At 41.9% G+C, this 18,754-nt stretch overlaps 1 protein-coding gene across 2 annotated transcripts in view; it reads right to left on the reverse strand.

Moving 5' to 3' along the window:
- Positions 1-1,727: 1,727 nt before the first annotated feature.
- Positions 1,728-18,754, reverse strand: part of cachd1 (cache domain containing 1) — a 182,247-nt gene continuing 165,220 nt past the window's right edge. For both annotated transcript variants that reach the window (XM_078561309.1, XM_078561310.1), the window contains 4 exons: positions 11,663-11,824; positions 10,982-11,059; positions 8,198-8,299; positions 1,728-3,836 (listed from right to left, as the gene is read on the reverse strand). In XM_078561309.1, coding sequence (XP_078417435.1) covers positions 3,595-3,836; positions 8,198-8,299; positions 10,982-11,059; positions 11,663-11,824 — 584 coding nt within the window. In that variant the 3' untranslated portion in view covers positions 1,728-3,594. The remainder of the gene's footprint in view (positions 3,837-8,197; positions 8,300-10,981; positions 11,060-11,662; positions 11,825-18,754) is intronic.

An 18,754-nucleotide genomic window follows, 5' to 3' on the forward strand; every position in this document is an offset into this window, starting at 1 on the left:
ACAAGGGATATCATTTTCAAATTAAGAGTTTGGTCTTTCAGGAGTGAAATCAGCAAACGTTATTTCACACAAAGAATAATGGAAATCCGAAACTCTGTTTCCTAAAAACACAGAATCACAGGATTGTTATGGTGTAGAAGGAGGCCATTTGGCCCATTGTGTCTGCACCATTTTAACTTAGTGCCAATCTCCTGCTTGTTCCCCGTAACCTTGCACATTGTTTCTATTTAAATAATCATCTAATGCCCTCTTGAATGCCTCAATTGAACCTGCCACACTTCCAAGCAGTGCATTCCAAATCCTAACTACTCGCTGTGTGAAAAAGTTTTTTCTCACCTCACATTTGCTTCTTTTGCAAAACATTTTAAAACTGTGCCTTCTGGTGCTCGATCCGTTTACGAGCAGGAACAGTTTCCCCCATCTACTCTGTCCAGACCCCTCATGAATTTGAAAACTCCTATCAAGTCTCCTCTTAGCCTTTTCCTCTCCAAGGAAAACAGTCCCAACTTTTCCAATCTTTCCTCATAACTGAAGTGTCTCATCCCTGGAACAATGGAACCAAAATGATGTGCATGCTGGGTTAGTTGAAAATTTTCAAAACTGAGACTAATAGATAAGGGTATCAAGCAATATGGAACAAAGTCAGGTAAATGGAATTAAGGTACAGATCACCTATGATCTAAATGAATGGCAGAACAGGCTCAATGGCCTACTTCTAAGTGATCTGTTGGAAGGGAATTCACAGAGTTCATCCAGACAAATTTCTGGTTCCAGGGCACAAGTTAAAAGGGAATTGTTTCTTCTGGCCAATGATAGGCTGAACAATTAAACCCACATGTACGGGCCAGCTAACAGCTTTTGTGTTTACTATAGGTCTGCACAAGGTACTATGGCTAAAATGCTGTGAACCATTACAGAAAAACAACTCTGCATGCTCAATTTTTAATGATATTTTAGGAATGGACCCATAATCCTGGGAACCTAGGATAATATTTCAGAGCTGGTTTTGTAATATAAACACGCCACATAATAGACAACCAAGGTACCAAGTTCAGGTAGGAGGAGGGAAGACAACTGGGCAGGAAGGAACTCCGCACACCCCCTTATCAACTTCACTATCTCAACTCATAGAATGTTGCCCTTACACATCTTTGATTTGATGTAGAAAAGCAAGGGAGAAATGTTACAAATGATTAAAAAACTTGGTCAACAATCACAAATGGAGCATTACAGCGACAACCTAGTTCCCTTGCTCTGAATTGGAAAATCTCTCTTTTAGAAGGAAGAGAAGAGTATGGGGAACAAGTTAAACAGCAGTTTCTTAGAATCCAGTAGTTGAGTGAAAATTACTCTCATATTTGTTGTATGCTTCCTTACAGCAAACTGACCATAAACCTTCAAAAGGCAAACATCCAAATGCAAATTTGCATAGCTAATGTTTTGATTAGTGTCAGCCTTGGCTCAGTGGGTGAATTGACATTTTTGGAAACCTTTTGGATTGATACTGAAAGTTGCAGTGCAACTTCAGCAACACTTGTAATTCTGGGCTAAATTCTTGTGATGCTGATAGGGGAATAACAATCCAGTGAGTATAGGAGACAGTGACCATGCATTCAGTAGCTGATCAGTAGCTGAAAGGCCTGGATAGAGTGGACGTGGGGAAGATGTTTCCATTAGTAGGAGAGACTAGGACCCGAGGGCACAGCCTCAGAGTAAAGGGAAGACCTTTTAGAACAGAGATGAGGAGAAACTTCTTTAGCCAGAGAGTGGTGAATCTATGGAATTCATTGCCACAGAAGGCTGTGGAGGCGAGGTCATTGAGTGTATTTAAGACTGAGATAGATAGGTTCTTGATTGGTAAGGGGATCAAAGGTTATGGGGAGAAGGCGGGAGAATGGGGTTGAGAAACTTATCAGCCATGATTGAATGGTGGAGCAGACTCGATGTGCCGAATGGCCTAATTTCTGCTCCTATGTCTTATGGTCTTATATTAAAGGCTCACTATCTCGTGAAAAGTGTTTGGCAAAGCTTTTTACAACTATCTCAATAGCATTTGAAAGTGATTCACATCATAGTCTCGTGGGTTTGTAAACAAAAGAATGCCAAATACTTTTACATAAATTTTGGAATTCAACTATATCATCCACAATGAGTAAAATCTATTTTCTAAGATTTTAATTGTTTAATAAGAATTTACAGTTTAAAAACGCAGGAATACAAATAATTATCACTTTAAATTTTTAGCGACTGTAACCATAAAAATAAAAAAATTTAAATTTACAATTTCATAAACAATTATTTTTTAGGTCAATCCGGTTGAAGAGTGTGAATTGTACATTAACCATGTATTTACTAGTGTCTCCCCTTCCCTAGACTTCATGTAATTATCAGCAGCAATGAGTTTTTTTTTTATATTAAGTGTAAAATCACATCTGACTGAACGAGAAAAGACCACTAAAGAAATTAATCTATACAAGACACAGTTACTTAAAAATTTGCAGCATTGATTGCTCTTCAGGTCATGCTTGCCTATGACCAACTTCACCTTAGAGCTGTGAAGTCAATTGAAATCTCTGATATTTTAAAGTGTTCCACTGCACCACAAATATTTAACACGAACATTCCGTAACAGAATCTCATTCCAGACTGATCTCGTAACATTGCCATTTTACAATGCCAGCTACAGGCATCATTTACTGCTTTACTTAGAACAGTAGTACTAATAGAATTGCCTAATGGCTATTTGTGCCATGACTTTGTCCTCACCTGTGATCCTGAGTGGAAATGACGTATTGGGGTTCCATTCATAGCCTTCCCAGATGTGGGCTGTGAACCATGCTGGGAATTGGTTCTACTCTCCCACTTCTACCTTTCAAAAAGGTGGCTTGGGAACTCTGTTAAGAGGCAGGCCTATCCCAGGTTACAAACAAGCGAGAGCGTTATTAAAATTAAAACTAGTGGGCCAATGATTTATTTCTCTTCCTGTGGGTAAGTACTTGCCCTCTATTTATCAAGTCCCCATAGTGAGGTGAATGAAATCAGGGTCCCACTGCATGCAAAATCAAATTTGCGCGTCTGCATCGCTTGGTATCTTCCCAAGTGAGCCTGAAGCAAGACACAGGTTGAGATTATGACCTTAAACAAAAAGTTAGTAATTCCTCTACTCTGAAAAGGTTTTTGCAGCTCATGCAATCAAACACAATGCATTTACAAACTTCAGTTTCTCTGTGGATTCAGGTTAAATTCTTAATCACTACTCATGTAGCTTTGTTCAATCTTCATTCACAAGCTCTTCTGTAATATCGACAGAAAAAACACCAGTTCAATTTTCCAGTCAGTTTTTAAAAATTGTTTCCTACAGTTGATTTTTGTTAAAAAGTTCAATAAATAGTAGAAAAATAATCCTTTATTTAAAAAATCTGAGATGCACTGTTAACACTTTTACAATTCCCATCGAGTTGCTTTGATGGTTTTTAGCATTCCTTAGAAATCCAGGAAAAGTTTTCACCACCTGACTCGAAAACTAATGATTTAAAAAAAGAGTTTTTGCAATTCTGTGATTGTAGCTTCCAGTGAATGGGGAGCACAAGTGGTTCAGCATTCTGCATCCACTGTGTGGACTGTAACTGCAGCTTGTAGGTGATGGCTGTGATGGAGAGAAGGATGGTGATGAAGGCGGTAATGGTGAAATTTGTGACTTAACAAAGCAGCAGTCTGAGGTGGAGTGTCCAACTCTAAATCTTCTTCATGGTTCCCAACATCCACTCCAGCGGTTAACGGGTCATTATTGCATGGTGGATTTTCACTGTCCTCCTGAGGGCTCATGGTACTATATCCTGCCAATGAGTGCAAGTTTATAAAATTACTTCTTTTTAAACACATCAGTTATTGGCATACATTTCCATTTTCTGAAACTGCAATTATGTTGTTTAATTTTAAATCCTATAATTTTAATGACCTAGCTTTCTATTTACAAAACTGCTCAGCTGTGATTCAACTCTAATCGCTACCTCCCTCTGCAGATGTCACTGTGAGAGGCATATCCCTCCAATGAAAAGCTTTAGGGCTGAGAACTGATAATCAGTACAACCACATCAAATGCTGCAGAAAGAGAACTGGTACTATGAGTTTTCCACTTGCCGACGAATGTCAATGGGCTTACTGATCCAGCAGGGATCACAGGAAACTGAAGCCAACTGCAATGCATTTTGACAGCAGTAAAATAAGTAAACACAGATCAGGGTATAATTGTTTGTGTGGCTCAGTATCACAGTGGGCACTGCATTCACTCACTGAGTCTGATTTTTACTTCACCTCCATCTTAAGACACACAATCTTTACAGAACTTACCTAACTCAATGCAACAATATCAAAGCACATTCTAGGTCCAGGAGTCAGGGCGGACAGTATAGCTTGTATTTGAACTGATCTCTGACCGCTCCTCTTTCTAGTAACATGTAATTCTTAAGGGATTTTTAGGGTAGCGATTGAGCCAACCTCTGAGTACCTATACTCCATGCAATATTTTCCAAGGACACGAAATAACTAGGACAGATTTATCTCAAAATGGTCATCTTAAAAGCACATGAGGAAGCTTTGTATTTTAAATGCAGAATAAGGGCATTTTTATATCAAAGGTATCTGTTTGAAATGGATGGCTGTTTACAGAAGTTGGTTGGAGGGGCAGGGTTTGCTGTCAGATTGGAGTTATACTGCTGGTCCCATGCACAACCCCATTCATCAAAACCAGATGACCATTTTATTTTAGTGTTAGCAGATTGGTTAACATTAAAATATTAAAAAGTAAGACTTTACAGATTTACAGGCAAAACTTTATTTTGCACTTGCTGCACATATATCACAGCTTTTATGAAGTTGAAACCGAGAGAGAATGGGCGGAATTCTTAGCACTTTAAAAATAGTCGTTGGTTGAGTCAATTTCTGGGTCCAAACCCTGCACTTTCCAGCTGTGTGCCCACCGGCACGATCTTACAAAATGGTCACCTCTGCACCTGCCATCCAATTATGGACAGTGGGGCCTGCAACCTTGGGCGCTCTCTGAAAATCTTTCAATTTTGTTAAAATAAACTGTGGCTACACCCACCCTGGATGAAAATCCCTCCACAAGGTGGCCCATGGCCATAGCTGTGGCTCATTGAATGCCACTGCTCTGGGTGGAGTTTTGGGGGAGGGGGGCCGGGGCGGCCATAAAAACAGGGACTCTCGGCAACACCCTCCCCCATCTTCCCAGCCAGCCACTCGTCAGCTGCAGGCACCTGCTGGGATTTGGCCTCAGTGGGGGGCCTGTCCCCTGCCAAGAAGTTCCCAGTGGCATCCCCTATCTGCACACTATGGGGCACCAACATATGCCAAGTGGGTACCTGCCGCTGCCGGGTGAGTAGCCGCTTGCTGCTCCCACCCACCTCAGGCAAGATCTGCCAGAAATAGGAACTTTGAAGAGTCATATGGACTCGAAACATTAACTCTGTTTTTCTCTCCACAGATGCTGTCAGACCTGCTGAGTTTTTCCAGCATTTTTTGTTTTTGTTTCAGGTTTCCAGCATCCGCAGTATTTTGCCTTTATTGTAAAAGTAGGAACTCGTCTGTCCATCGACCCAAAGACCTCCAGGTCTCGCCATCAAACTTGCTTCAGCGGGGCAGGTAAGACTCTGCCCGGTATCTCCTGATTCAATTTGGCCACCTTCATGCTACATTAAACTGGATGGTTGGAAGCCAACGTACAGCTTGCAAACTGCAATGTTGCTGGCTGAGAAGGTCTTATCTTTTGTTAGGCAGCATGTTGAGTGAGGCCACAGAATGGCAGGCTCAGTCCCTCATTTATTCACTGTCCTGAGTCCTTGGTCTAAATCTTGCTGCTCACAGGAAGCATGGAGCATAGGCTGGGCACTTGCCTGCAAGTTAAGGAGGGACATTGCTAAGGAACTTCTGTGGCTTTTCCAGTAACTAGTTGAAGAACAGGATTGATGAATGCTTGGATCAAGGATACCCATCTATCGAGCCAAAGGAAGGTTGACCATGAAACAAGCATGGAGAGGAAAAGAGAAAGTGAATCATTTGCAAACTACCACTCCATTTCCAACCTCCCTTTACTTTTCAAAGTTCTTGAGCTTGTTGTTACCTTCCAAATCCATGTGTATCTTTCTCACAGCTCCATGTTTGAACCTGGTTCCTACCTGCCACAACACTGAAATAGTTCTAGCCAAAGGCACAAATGGAATGGTATGCTATGTGAGTGTGGCATTTATCACTCCTCATCCTTTTTGCCCTGTCTGCTGCCTTTTACACGGTTGACCACACCGTCCACTTCCAGTGCCTCTCCCCCATTACCATCTGAGTTGACACTGCCCTGTTATCTGTCCATTTACATCTTCTGAAACTCTTCTCTTCCCTCCCCACATCACTACCTACCATGAAGTCCCTCAAAGGTGTATTCTGGACCCCTTCTTTTTCCCATCAAAATGCTGCCCCTCAGTAACATCACCCAAAGAGTCACATTAGCTGGCCTAGACAGCAATGCCCACGTCCCATGAATGACTTTTTAAAAAAAAATCAGGTTCCACATATACATTGACAACACCCAGTGCTACCTTGCCACTAGCTCGCTCATTCCCTCTTGTGCTTTTTTGTCATTAAATTGCTTGACATCTAGTCCTGGAAAAATTAGGGTGCCTGAAATTACTGTCTTCAGCCCTGCCACAAACGGGCACAGATTGCAATACCCTCCCTGGACACTGTCTTAGGCTGAACCAGATTGTTCACAATCTTGGTATCCTATTTGACCCTGAACTGAGCTTCTGAGCCCATTCATCACCAAGACCATGCATTTCCGCCTCTGTAGGATCACCTATCTCCACCTGCCTCAGCCCATTTGCTGCTGAAATCCTTACTCACCCTTTTACCTCCAGGCCTGTAACTCTTCTGGATGGCCTCCCATCTGCCACTCTCCATAAACTTAAGCTCATCCAAAACTCTGCTGCCCATATCTGAACTTGCACCAAATTTCAGTCATCTTCTGTTTGCTGATCTACTTTGGCTCCCAGTTCCCAAGCTTTTCAAATTTTCATCCTATTTACATCCTTTTATGGCCATATCCCTACCCACTGTGCCCTCTCTCCAGCCCTCCAATCTTCCAAGAAGTTTACATTGCTCTAAACCTGCCCTTTTGGTCTATCCTCCATTTCCTTCTCCTTACCATTGGTGACTGTGCCTGCAGCTATTTAGGCCCTAAGCTCTGGAATTACCTCTCTAAATGTCTATGTCATGTCACCTCTGCCCTTCTCCTTAAAACTCACCATTTTGATAAAGCTTTTGGTCACCTATGACTCGGTCAGGTTTTGTCCAATTATATTTCTGTGAAGTGCCTTGGGACATTTTACTGTGTTAAAAGTGCTTAGTAAATGTAAGTTGTTGTTAACACATACAGTTTAAAAAGACGTCAGCTCTGTTGGTGACTCAGTAAGTATCATGTTGTGATATATACAGCCACACAGACCAGGAGATCCACAACTCTACTCCAGTTATGAGTAAGTGCTTCCAGGAAAGGAAAAGAGAATATTGAAGAATTATAATTGTCAAGTGCATAAGAACTAGCACCAGGAAAACTTTTAGGCTCAAATGCACCAAAATCATTGTAATTTCCTCATTAAATAAACAGTTTGAATGATGCATTTCCTATGTGTATCGCTAAAACAATTATCGAGTTTCTCTCTTTAACTCAAATAACATCTTGAAATATTTGTTCATTTTAAGCATAGGTTTCTTAAGCACTCATAAAAGCCTAGCATAAGAAAACTAAACACTGTCAAACTCACGCTATTACAACAGCTCCTATTCAAGGGGGCTCTGGACAGTGTTGCTGCATTATATAAACAAAAGTCCCCACAGAATATTTTTAGCAAACTAATACCAAAAAATGGTGAGGTGTTAAAATAAAGAAACAGCAGTACAAGAGATGTTTATCTCTCATGAATTTTTCTAGAGATTCTTTCATGCATTTCAAAATAATTCATTTCTAGTTTTGACTGGAGTTCAACATCAATCACAGCCCACACAGATAGGACCAGTTCCCTTCAGACAGAAACAGGATCATTTTTAACTTCTGAAGTGTTAAATACTGTTGAGAAATGAACAAGCTTTTTTCCGTCCATCAAACGAAATGCAAGGACATTGATCTTACCATGATCACTCTCTGTTCCCGATCTTCCCCAGTACCGGCGCCTGCGTTCTGGACTGTGTGCATGTCGTTCTATCACAGCCGCTATAAATCTTGTGTTACTGACTATTCAAAATAAACAAATTATAAGTGCAGGCAATAATTTTCTCTCCTCAATGCATATTTCTAAATAAGAGAATCTAAAATTTCGAATTCATACGTTTGGGTGTTGGGGCGGGGAGGAAGGGAAGAAAGAGTTCAAATGAAATGGTAAATTTGATCGAAGGAGGTGTTGGTCAGGCATTGATTGACTCACTCACTAGTTCCAGAGGCGATACATACTTCCAACCTACAGTTCCAGTCCCAGCAGACAGTGTACCCTAGGACATGGGACAGTAGTTAATTGTTAAAAAGTTCAGCAAGCAGGACTGTGGCAATACACGGCTGTGACCCTGATAAAAGTGGGAGGGGCAACAGTGCTCTTCGTTCAGACTGAACTTACTTCATTCTTTGGAGAAGAGCACAGTTGACGTTTCGAATCCTCATGACCCTTCAACAGAACAGTTCTGTTGAAGGGTCATGAGGACTCGAAACGTCAACTGTGCTCTTCTCCACCGATGCTGCCAGACCTGCTGAGTTTTTCCAGGTATTTCTGTTTCTGTTTTTGTTTTGGATTTCCAGCATCCGCAGTTCTTTGCTTTTATTTCATTCTTTGTCTTTGCAGCTTCCCATTCATGCTTTTCCATCATTTTTCCTTATCACGCTTTTATTCTTGTTTCTCAAATTTACTTTCATTTCTGCTCCATTCTTTTTCTGTGTACGGTTATTCAACTTTGCAGCCTGTCCTTTGGGCATTACTTTTGCAAATTAAGTTTTTAATATTGGTAGGAAACCTACTGTGTAGGTGTCACATTTCAACAAATAGGGAGACAGTAGTAGTGCCATAGTAATGTCACTGGACCAGTAATCCAGAGGCCCAGAGTAATGCCCTGGGGACACGGGTTCAAATCTCACCACGGCAACTGGTGGAACTTAAAATTTAATTAATAAACTTGTTGTAAAATCCCATTTGATTCCATTAGGGAAGGAAATCTGCTTTCCTTATCCAGTCTGATCTACATGTGACTCCAGACCTACTACAATGTGGTTGATTCTTAACTGCCCCTCTGAAATGGTCTAGCAAGTCGGGCAATTAGGTTTGGGTAACAAATGCTGGCCTTGCCAGGGATGCCCACATCCCATGAGAGAATAAAGAAATAAATATTGGTTTATTGCTGAAGGTTTTTGTTTTAAAGCCATTTAGCTGGGGCTTTAGTTGGAAAAACATGGATTTCAAGAGATCAGAACATAAATGCTGGCCTGGATTTTACATTCAGTGAGGAACAAATGGCGCTCACTGTCCACTACAATTACAGTTGTCCACAAACTTAGTGAGCTTTTGTGTAACAGCTATTAGAGCTCCATTTCAATGCAGTGCCCTCTACAGGAGACCTAGTACCTACTCAAACAGGGAAAGTAACTGCGTGTCTCTCCATCAATCAGATTGAAAAATCATTATTGAGACGTGCAAAGTCTAAAGCAAGTGAAGTACAGGGAAAGAAAGATGGGATTAAGAGAAAGAGACGAAACAGAAAGAAAAAGTAAAAGAAACATTTATTTTCATACTTTAAGAAATCAATAATAATTAAAATCAGGAGTGAGATTCCTCAATATTAAAAGTAAATTTTCAGTGCCAGAGAGATTGCTTGGTAGTAAGAATTAACACACCATTAAAAATTCACTTACACTTGAATGGACAAGCCCGAACTTTTGCTGGCATGTTTAATGGGCATCTAGTAGTTATATATTGCAGCTTCACACTCTTCTATGTACGTGAATGTTGTGTGTCTCAGCGAAGTAGCAGCATTGCAAAGCTTGTGGGGCATGAGTGCAAATCGGACAGCAACTTTCTGATTTCCACATGTAATTGCACATGCATGGATGCTGGAAATTGCTGGCTGATTCACTCCTTAATAAAGGGGGCACTGATAGCCTCACCATTATTCCTGCAAATCCGGACCAATCAGCACTGATTTTCTAACTCTGATCTAGCCAAGAAACAGGGGGTCAATTGTACCAATGCCACTACAGCCACAGCTGAGATCAGTTAATGTGTCACTAACCAGCACTGAGCCTGGTCAGTTCCAAGCACAATGATTCCATTTAACAATTTGTCTATCAGGGAATGTTCCTTTTAAAATTTTAGTTGAATAGGTATACATTGCCGATCATCTATTAGTACACTAATTTTCCAATAGCTTTATAAAGGTTTTCTTCTTCTCCTGAAGACACCAGTTGGTGCAGAGATACAGCTCCATGGGTGACAGATACCTTCCTAGATCTTACTCTCAAGTTCTCTTTGTGACTGTATCTAAACTATTTCATAATGGAAAACCCCAAACAGTTGTCAGTCACAGTCAAGTGTGGGATCCTGAATGACTTTTCCCCTTCCTGGCCTCGGGAGGCCAAGACCCTCTTCACCACATTAGTGACATTAGTTAACTCAGCACCGATCAGGCATAGAACCTTAGGCCTTCCTGCTCTAAATAGTTTGGTATCCTAATAGGTAGGAATTATCAGAAGCACCAGGGAGTGCCCTCTCATGTTACAACTGAATATTTTCTTCTCACCTCCTGCATGACAGTTAAAAGGAACTTTGTTCTTGTTGCCCTTTCAAAAGTTAGTAATTGAGTCATTTTCACTGGAAAAATAAAACATTTTAAGAAATCAAAATTTCATTTTATCATCACAACAGGATGCAACACTTACTGATGCCTCGGTCCTCGTGACTATCTTCATCCCGCTCATCTCGATCATTTTCCAGGTTGGACATTCGCACAGACATCTCTTTTTTCAAAAAGAAAATTTAGATGAAGATGATTATTTTTGAGTATATTTGCACATCACTTTTTCCAATCATCAATTTTTATCCTTTATTTACAAAGAGGTTAGGACTTCTTTCAGTTGCCAATTCTCTTCGCCACATTAAACCCATTCTGGGAGCAGTGCCAAATCCAAAGGGCATTTGAGATATCATAACACAAACTATGAAATGGAAGAATTCATGGAGTTACATCAAGGGAATAACCAGGCAATTTTATTGCAACAGCTGCCTTACAGAGCTACCTTTTCCATAGCCCTGACTTTGGTAGCAGTCAATCTTTTGCTTTATGTGGCTCAGTAGTTCACCAGGTAGTGCCATTCTATCAGGGAACAACTGAATTCCAACATGCCTTAAAGATGATGGATGGAATATTGTTCTACTTCGGTTACTTGGTTTCATAAGCCATGTAAAGCCTGCCCCTTTGTTCCTACCAAAAATTGTTTCATCCATTATATCAAACATTCCTAACTGAAGTTTATGCATATTCTAGAAGTTGCTACCTTCTGGAGTTCATCATAAACACTTTTTTACTTCACAATCTTGGAAAGGTCAGTTATTGTTCTTACCTTGTGCTGCGAGAGGAGACATGTGCTGGTGACTTCTCCTATGGATCTGGTGTCGATAAGCATACACTGCCAAAACAAGCACCATGATGCACCCCATGATCCCGCCAGCCACGGGTCCAACTGGAGCACTTTTGATCATGTTCAGTGCTATAACCTCATCTCCTATAATTAGAAATGTTAAAAAAAACCAACAGGTTACTTGACTCTATCTGTACAGGAGTATACATTCAGATAACAGCTTTGATATAAACACACAATTGAGCTTGAACCCAATGGTGTTGCAGTTGATCAATATGTCTTGAAAAAATGGAACATCTGGTAGTAGATATCTTATTTTGTCACATGAACACAAAGCAATACTAATGGCAGACAGGGAGAAGCAGCACCCCAGAACTTTGGCAGTCTTCCCACTTTAGCAAAAAATGAAGAAGATGGGCTCAGTGATCCATAATTTGAAGAACCAGTCTTCATCTTAGATGGAGTAGCACTGAGCTGAGCACTGATCAGAGCACTGATCAGCACTGGCTGATGTCGGCTAAAGTCAGTACTGGAGTCAGCTGTGCTGCTCCCATAGTTAGGAACCTGATTAACATTCACTGTCTAGGTTCACTGAATTATGGGGCTGGATTTTCAATCCCGGATCATTCTGGGTCCTGGCCCCACGCCGCATCAGCGTCAGTGACACAACGTGGCTTTTAAATGCAAAGGCTCTAATTGGGCCAGCCGCAAGTTCAATGCCCAAGTAGTGGTGCCGGGTGCTGGTTGGAAGCAGGAGCTATTCCTGGAGGGTGATTTTCAAAGGCAGGCGGCAGCCGTGACTGGGCTGCTGTTGCTTTAAGGAACGGAGCAGGCAGGAAAGTAGAGGACCAACAGCCTCATGGCTCACTCAGATGTCCAAACACTCACTCACTTAGTCCACTCTGCTCAAGCATTGGCAATTTTGTGCCATAACAGGAGTACTTCAGTTTAACTATGATTTTAAATCAGCAGCCACAATGAATAATGGCTCCCTGCTGTGTACAAACGTGCCCCAAACCACTTATTCTTCCTCTTCTTACCTTTGAAACTTGGATTCTGCCCCTCTCCACCCCATTAACAAGCTCTTCAATTAACTTGCTGTTAAGCTTCAGTTGAGGCGGGTGGGTTGCCAGCTCCTCCTATCCTCCCTTTTAAAATTGCAATGCAATCGGAATAGAGGCATCAGAAGACTGACAAGAGTGCTATTTTCAAAGCATACCTGCACCCATCCTCGTCCCCACGGGCAATTGCAATTCCAGCCCAAGGTCACTTAAAGTGAGGCACAGGACAGTAGCTGGTGATTGTGGAAATCTTTGCCAATAAGAACAGGCTTCTTTGGGAGAGGTGAGCAACAAAAGAAATTTAAATTATTGCTAAACAAAAGAGACATGCTGTCAAAGCTTTTCATCTTGCACTCATCAGGACAATTTGCAAGAATACCAATGGTAAAGGTAACAATTTATACTGTATGAGAAGAGAGTGCTGATTGTTTGGCAAGTGGGCTCTGATAGAGAGAGGCGTAGCCATGGAGAATGCACCAGAAATCAGTTAACAGCCAAGGTTTTGTTCAAATTCAAACCAGTCAGGTCGATTCTAATTGGTCAAGGCATTACCATGGGGAATGAACCTGGAAATGGTTGTCCTGCAAACTTTTGTTTATTTGCAATGCATGGACATGCTCATTCCGTCTGCAAAGGACTGGGCCCTGTGAATACATGTAGCTTCTGACATGTGTAAGTGAGCCACATTGCAAGCCCAACTTTTTGTTTTATATTCATGGGATGTAGGCTTCGCTGGCTGGGCCAGCATTTATTGCCCATCCCTAACTGCCCTTGAGAAGGTGGTGGTGAACTGCCTTCTTGAACTGCTACAGTCCATGTGGTGTAGGTACACCCACAGTGCAGTTAGGGAATTCCAGGATTTTGACCCAGTGACAGTGAAGGAACAGCGATATATTTCCATGTCAGCATGCTGAGTGACTTGGAGGGGAACTTCCAGGTGGTGGTGCTCCCATCTATCTTCTATCCTTGTCCTTCTAGGTGGTAGTAGTCGTGGGTTTTGAAGGTGCAGTCGAAGGAGCCTGGCTGAATTCCTGCAGTGCATCTTGTAGATGGTACACACTGCTGCTACTTTGCATCTGTGGTGCAGGGAGTGAATGTTTGTGGATGTGCTGCCCATCAAGAGGGCTGCTTTGTCCTGGACAGTATTGAGCTTCTCGAGTGTTGTGTGGAGCTGCACTCATCCAGGCAAGTGGGGAGTATTCCATCACACTCCTGACTTGTGCCTTGTAGATGGTGGATAGGCTTTGGGGAGTCAGGAGGTGAGTTACTCGTCGCATGATTCCTAGCCTCTGACCTGCTCTTGTAGCCACAGTATTTATATGGCTAGTCCAGTTTAACTTCTGGTTAATGGTAATCCCCAGGATGTTGATAGTGGGAGATTCAGTGATGGTAATGCCATTGAACATCAAGGGGCAATGGTTGGATTCTCTCTTGTTGGAGCTGGTCATTACCTGACACTTGTGTGGCGCGAATGTTACTTGCCAATTGTCAGCCCAAGCCTGGATATTGTCCAGATCTTGCTGCATTTGGACATGGACTTGGACATGGATTGCTTCAGTATCTGAGGAATCGCGAGTGGTGCTGAACATTGTGCAATCATCAGCGAACATCCCTTCTGACCTTATGATGGAAGGAAGGTCATTGATGAAGCAGCTGAAGATGGTTGGGCCGAGGTCTTAAATTGGTTTTCAGTGTAATTCTTAGCACAATCAGGATCATTTAGCAAGTGCTGTCCAATCGCGGAATCATATCTAATGTTGGACACTATGTTTTAAGTTTTGCAAGCATAGGCTGGTTGGGTACTGTCTGTACTTTTCCTGTTGCGAACAGCCATAGAGACGTGCTGTTTGTACGATCTGCCGCTAGTCATTGGGACATACAGCCCATCACACTGGTACTAGGTACACACACCGACAACATGCGAACATTATAAATTAGGCTGCAGCCAGTCCTGCAGATTAATCCTGGAAAGTGATGGTGATATTAGGCTGTGTTGTGCTCATCGGTGAATCAATGTTTGATAGATTTTGGCACTGCGTTTTCTCTATATGTGCAGTGTTGACAATACACAGGCCAGCTGTTGGTAGTGGGCCAGGAACAAGCATCACGTTTTAGCTTTTTTTCTCCCGTGATTCAGTCAAAACAAGAGAGAGATTTTCTAGGATCAGGTTCACTTGCTATAATGACCACATTGATTGGATAGCAAAGTTTTTTTTTGTCACCACATAAGTGAAATGGACTAATAGTTGCTTGGTAGTACAGAACTTAAGTATTGCTGAAAAAAAGAGATATATCTAAGCTTTTCATTTTGCACTCATCAGGACACTCCCAAGAATACAAATATAAGGGGGAAAACAACAATTTGATGGCCTTAGGTCCATTCATGAGTTTGCATGATATAGAGAGCGAAATGATCTGATCAGGGTAGCCATTATGCTGCAGGATGCCTTTGATGTGCCCTATTTCAGCATCAAGCTTGCATGATAAGCAAATGGCTTGGGCCCTATTTACATGGTTGCCAATAAGACCAATCTAATAGTGTGTGGAACTGTAAGGATCCCAGCATGTGTATTAGCCAGTGAAGGTAGGCTTGCAACAGACTATGGTAGAGAACTCCCTGGCAGATTTCTCAATTAGTACATCAAGGATGGGAGTTCATTTGACTGCTCCATTTCATAGGTGAATTTGAGCACAGGATAGAGCCCATTAAGACATGTAAGGAAATTGTTACATGCAGCAGAAATTTAAATACATCAAACCTATCATCCACATATCGGAAATATGCGAAGGGTAGGATGTTAGGTGTTATTTCATCCAAGACACGTTTCTCATGGAATTCAACAAAGATATTTGAGAGAGCTTGGCCTAAAGGGTAGCCCAAGGCAACACCATGTATTTGGGCATACATGGGCCAGAATTTTACGTTCGGTATGCGGGCGCGTGCCCGACACGCCCAAGCGTAATATGAAGCGCGATATTTCGCTTGGGGGCCGTACGCCGGAGTCGGCTGCGTGCCTGCTGACAATTAAAAGGCCTATTAAGGCCATTAACAAGGTAATTAATTTGAAATTTATACTGCCTGTCCAACCTTACGGTTGGCGGGCAAGTGAAAAGGCCACGAGCGGGATGAGGTTCCCTAAAGCTAATACGCATTAAATGAAAACTTTATTTTGAAATTAAAAACATGTCCCATCTCATGTGACACAGTCACATGAGGGGAAATGTTTTATTAAATTTTTGTCTTTATTAATTTTTTTTAAAGAGCGCTTCAATCTCTCTGAGGCAGCTCCATGTCTCAGGGAGATTGAAGCGCTCTTTCGCGGTCATGCGCGAACTGCGCACCAGGCCCGCTCTCCCTCCTCCCACCGCCCGCACAGGTAGTGCTGAGCGCTGCCACTCGCAATCCACGCAGGGCGGGCCTTAATTGGCCCACCTGCACGAAATTGCGGAGCAGAGCCAATCGCGTGAGGCAGTTGGCTTCCTGACTACCCCCGCCCACTCCCGCCGAAAGAAAAATTCTGGCCCACCGTATCATTAAAACTGAAACTCAACCGTGCGAGTACAGAGTTCGTAAGTTTAATTAATACTGATTCACGCAAAGATGGCGGGTCTAGATCGCCATAATATAGTGCTGCAGCGCAAATACCTATGGCTTCCTTAAGTGGAACATTGGTGAATAGGCTAGCAATGTCAAATGAGCACATGGACACCGCATTGCTATTGATATGCAAGTCCTGCATGGCCTTTGCAAATGTGAAGGAGTATTTCACCGTGTATGTGGAAAACTTGGTCGAGACTAGTTGTAACAATTCACCCAATCATTTGGCCAATTCATGTTGTGCAGAACCGGTATTAGATAAGATGGGGTGTACTTTTGTGTGTCTTGGCTGCCCATTCATACGTGGACAAGGCGAACTGTGAGGACCAACCCTGTCATATATATATCGTGCAGTAGCTCATAACTCTTACACAAGTCCAGCAAGCATTTTTTTAAAGCTTACTTTCGAGAAAGGCTGTCCAGTCATGTTGAGCGGCAGGTCCAATGGATACGAATTTGGATCTGTCATTAAGAATGGCGTGCATTTTGTTGACATAGACATGCTCGTTAAGGATGACTGTTCCCATTCCTTTGTCAGGTTTACTGATGCGTATGTCCAGATTAGCCTTAAGACCTCACAACTTTGTAGGATGTTCGCATTGTGTGTGAAAGTCAGACAGGTCGTTCAGAATCCCACAATATGCATGCGCTAGATCAGTTAGGCGTGCTTTCAAGGATTCAGTGTCTTCAGTGGATACTGGTTTGTGGTGGGATAGTTGGGAGTAGAGGAGCTCATACTCAGCTAATACCTCTTCCTGTTTGATTTGAGATGAAGGCACACCAAAACTGAAACCATGCGCAAGAACGAACTCCTCGCTTTCTGAGAGTACATGGTCAGAGAGATTTGTTAGGTGTTTAGTGGCATCATTAATTGCGTTGCCAAACCGCTTCCACTTAAGTGGGTTCTTGGTGCAGACATGTTTCAGATGGGTAGTGTTTATGGTGAAGTCATCTATTGAAGCAATGTAACGACAAACGGATCAAATTGATAAATGAAAGAAATTTGCGCATGTCAGACTAAGCACAGTGTTGGGCAAGACAAAAAGCATGGACATGTCTCTTTTTTCAGCAATACTGAAATAGACTAATAGGTATGATTAGGAGGAAGCTCAATGGGATACTCATTCAAGTGCACAAGGATCACAAGATTCCAAAGAGGTGATTTTCTGCAGTATGATCAACTGCATATTGGTTAATTTACTTTAAATCACAAGTCATCTTTTGACAGATGGGTTGGATTTGACTTTTTTTTGTGTCCTGCCTGAAAGATATGAATGACTCTACTTTTGCAGCATTCTGCTGAACTCTGAAATTCCATTAAAGGTTGGGTGTGACTTTTAGGAGGGGGCAGGGCAGTTTCTTGTCCTGTGGTGCAGACAAGTGTCCCTGACCCAGTGGGTCAGCTTACCCAGGAAGTGCTGTCGGTACTGTACAGTGTTGTTTGATGGAACTGGAATTCTGTTCAAAGGTTTGAATGGCTCTGCTTTCAATGAACTTGAGAGCGCCTTTCGGCAGCCTTGCCACATCAAGAACTGAAATTTCCATTGTGCACTCCACTTGAATATGAAGTGATGGGCTTCATCTCTCCATATAAGGAGTCTGAACAGGAAAAAAAAACTAGCTACAATCATCTGTCTTCAGGGTTACAGGATAGAACTTAGAATGCTGAGAGATTAGCATTTGCACCAAACTATGTCCATGGGTAGGCACTGGGAATAAAAAAAGTCTTCAGCATAGATTAGTGAGTTGTAAATATGTCAACTGGGGATGTAATACACCTCAGACTGAAACAGCTTGTTGACCGAGTGCCAGGTGATTACAACTCAGTCTAGAAAACATGACAGCTAAAAAACTGGGTTAAAAAAAAATGTAAGAAAATAAAATAGTAAGAAATAACACCAAGTGAGTTAGAGAAAAGAAAACAGCAATGGAGATTACAACCATTTTAATGTTAAGAAGCAATGAAAAGCTTTTAGGCCTGTTTCAGAAATTTAACATTTTAATTACCCAGTTTATTTGAAAGCAAGAATGTGGGCAAGCCAATATTTGAAACATGTGTGTGTGTAAAAACCAAAAAGGGGCCCCTCTGCAACATGATTCAACTGAATAAACTTTCTGTGACACTTGAAATTCAATCTACAGGAATGGGGTTTAGGGAATAGGTCCCTTGGTGGGAACGTGGCAATGGAATAACTTCTCTCCTTGTAAATAAAAAGTCAGATGCTTTTAATGGACAGTCTAGTTCTTGACAAACAACTAACATCAAAAAACACTCCTTGAATCTATAATTTATTGTCCGACCATTTAAAATGTTACCATCCAGTGTTGCTTGCTTTCTTGAATATATTCTTATGGGACATAACTAATTGGATAACCCTCCTACAGATTTAACTGGATGCTTCAAGGTTAGTAAAT

Source organism: Cetorhinus maximus, chromosome 17, assembly GCF_964194155.1.
Source record: "Cetorhinus maximus chromosome 17, sCetMax3.hap1.1, whole genome shotgun sequence".
Classification (NCBI taxonomy): domain Eukaryota; kingdom Metazoa; phylum Chordata; class Chondrichthyes; order Lamniformes; family Cetorhinidae; genus Cetorhinus; species Cetorhinus maximus.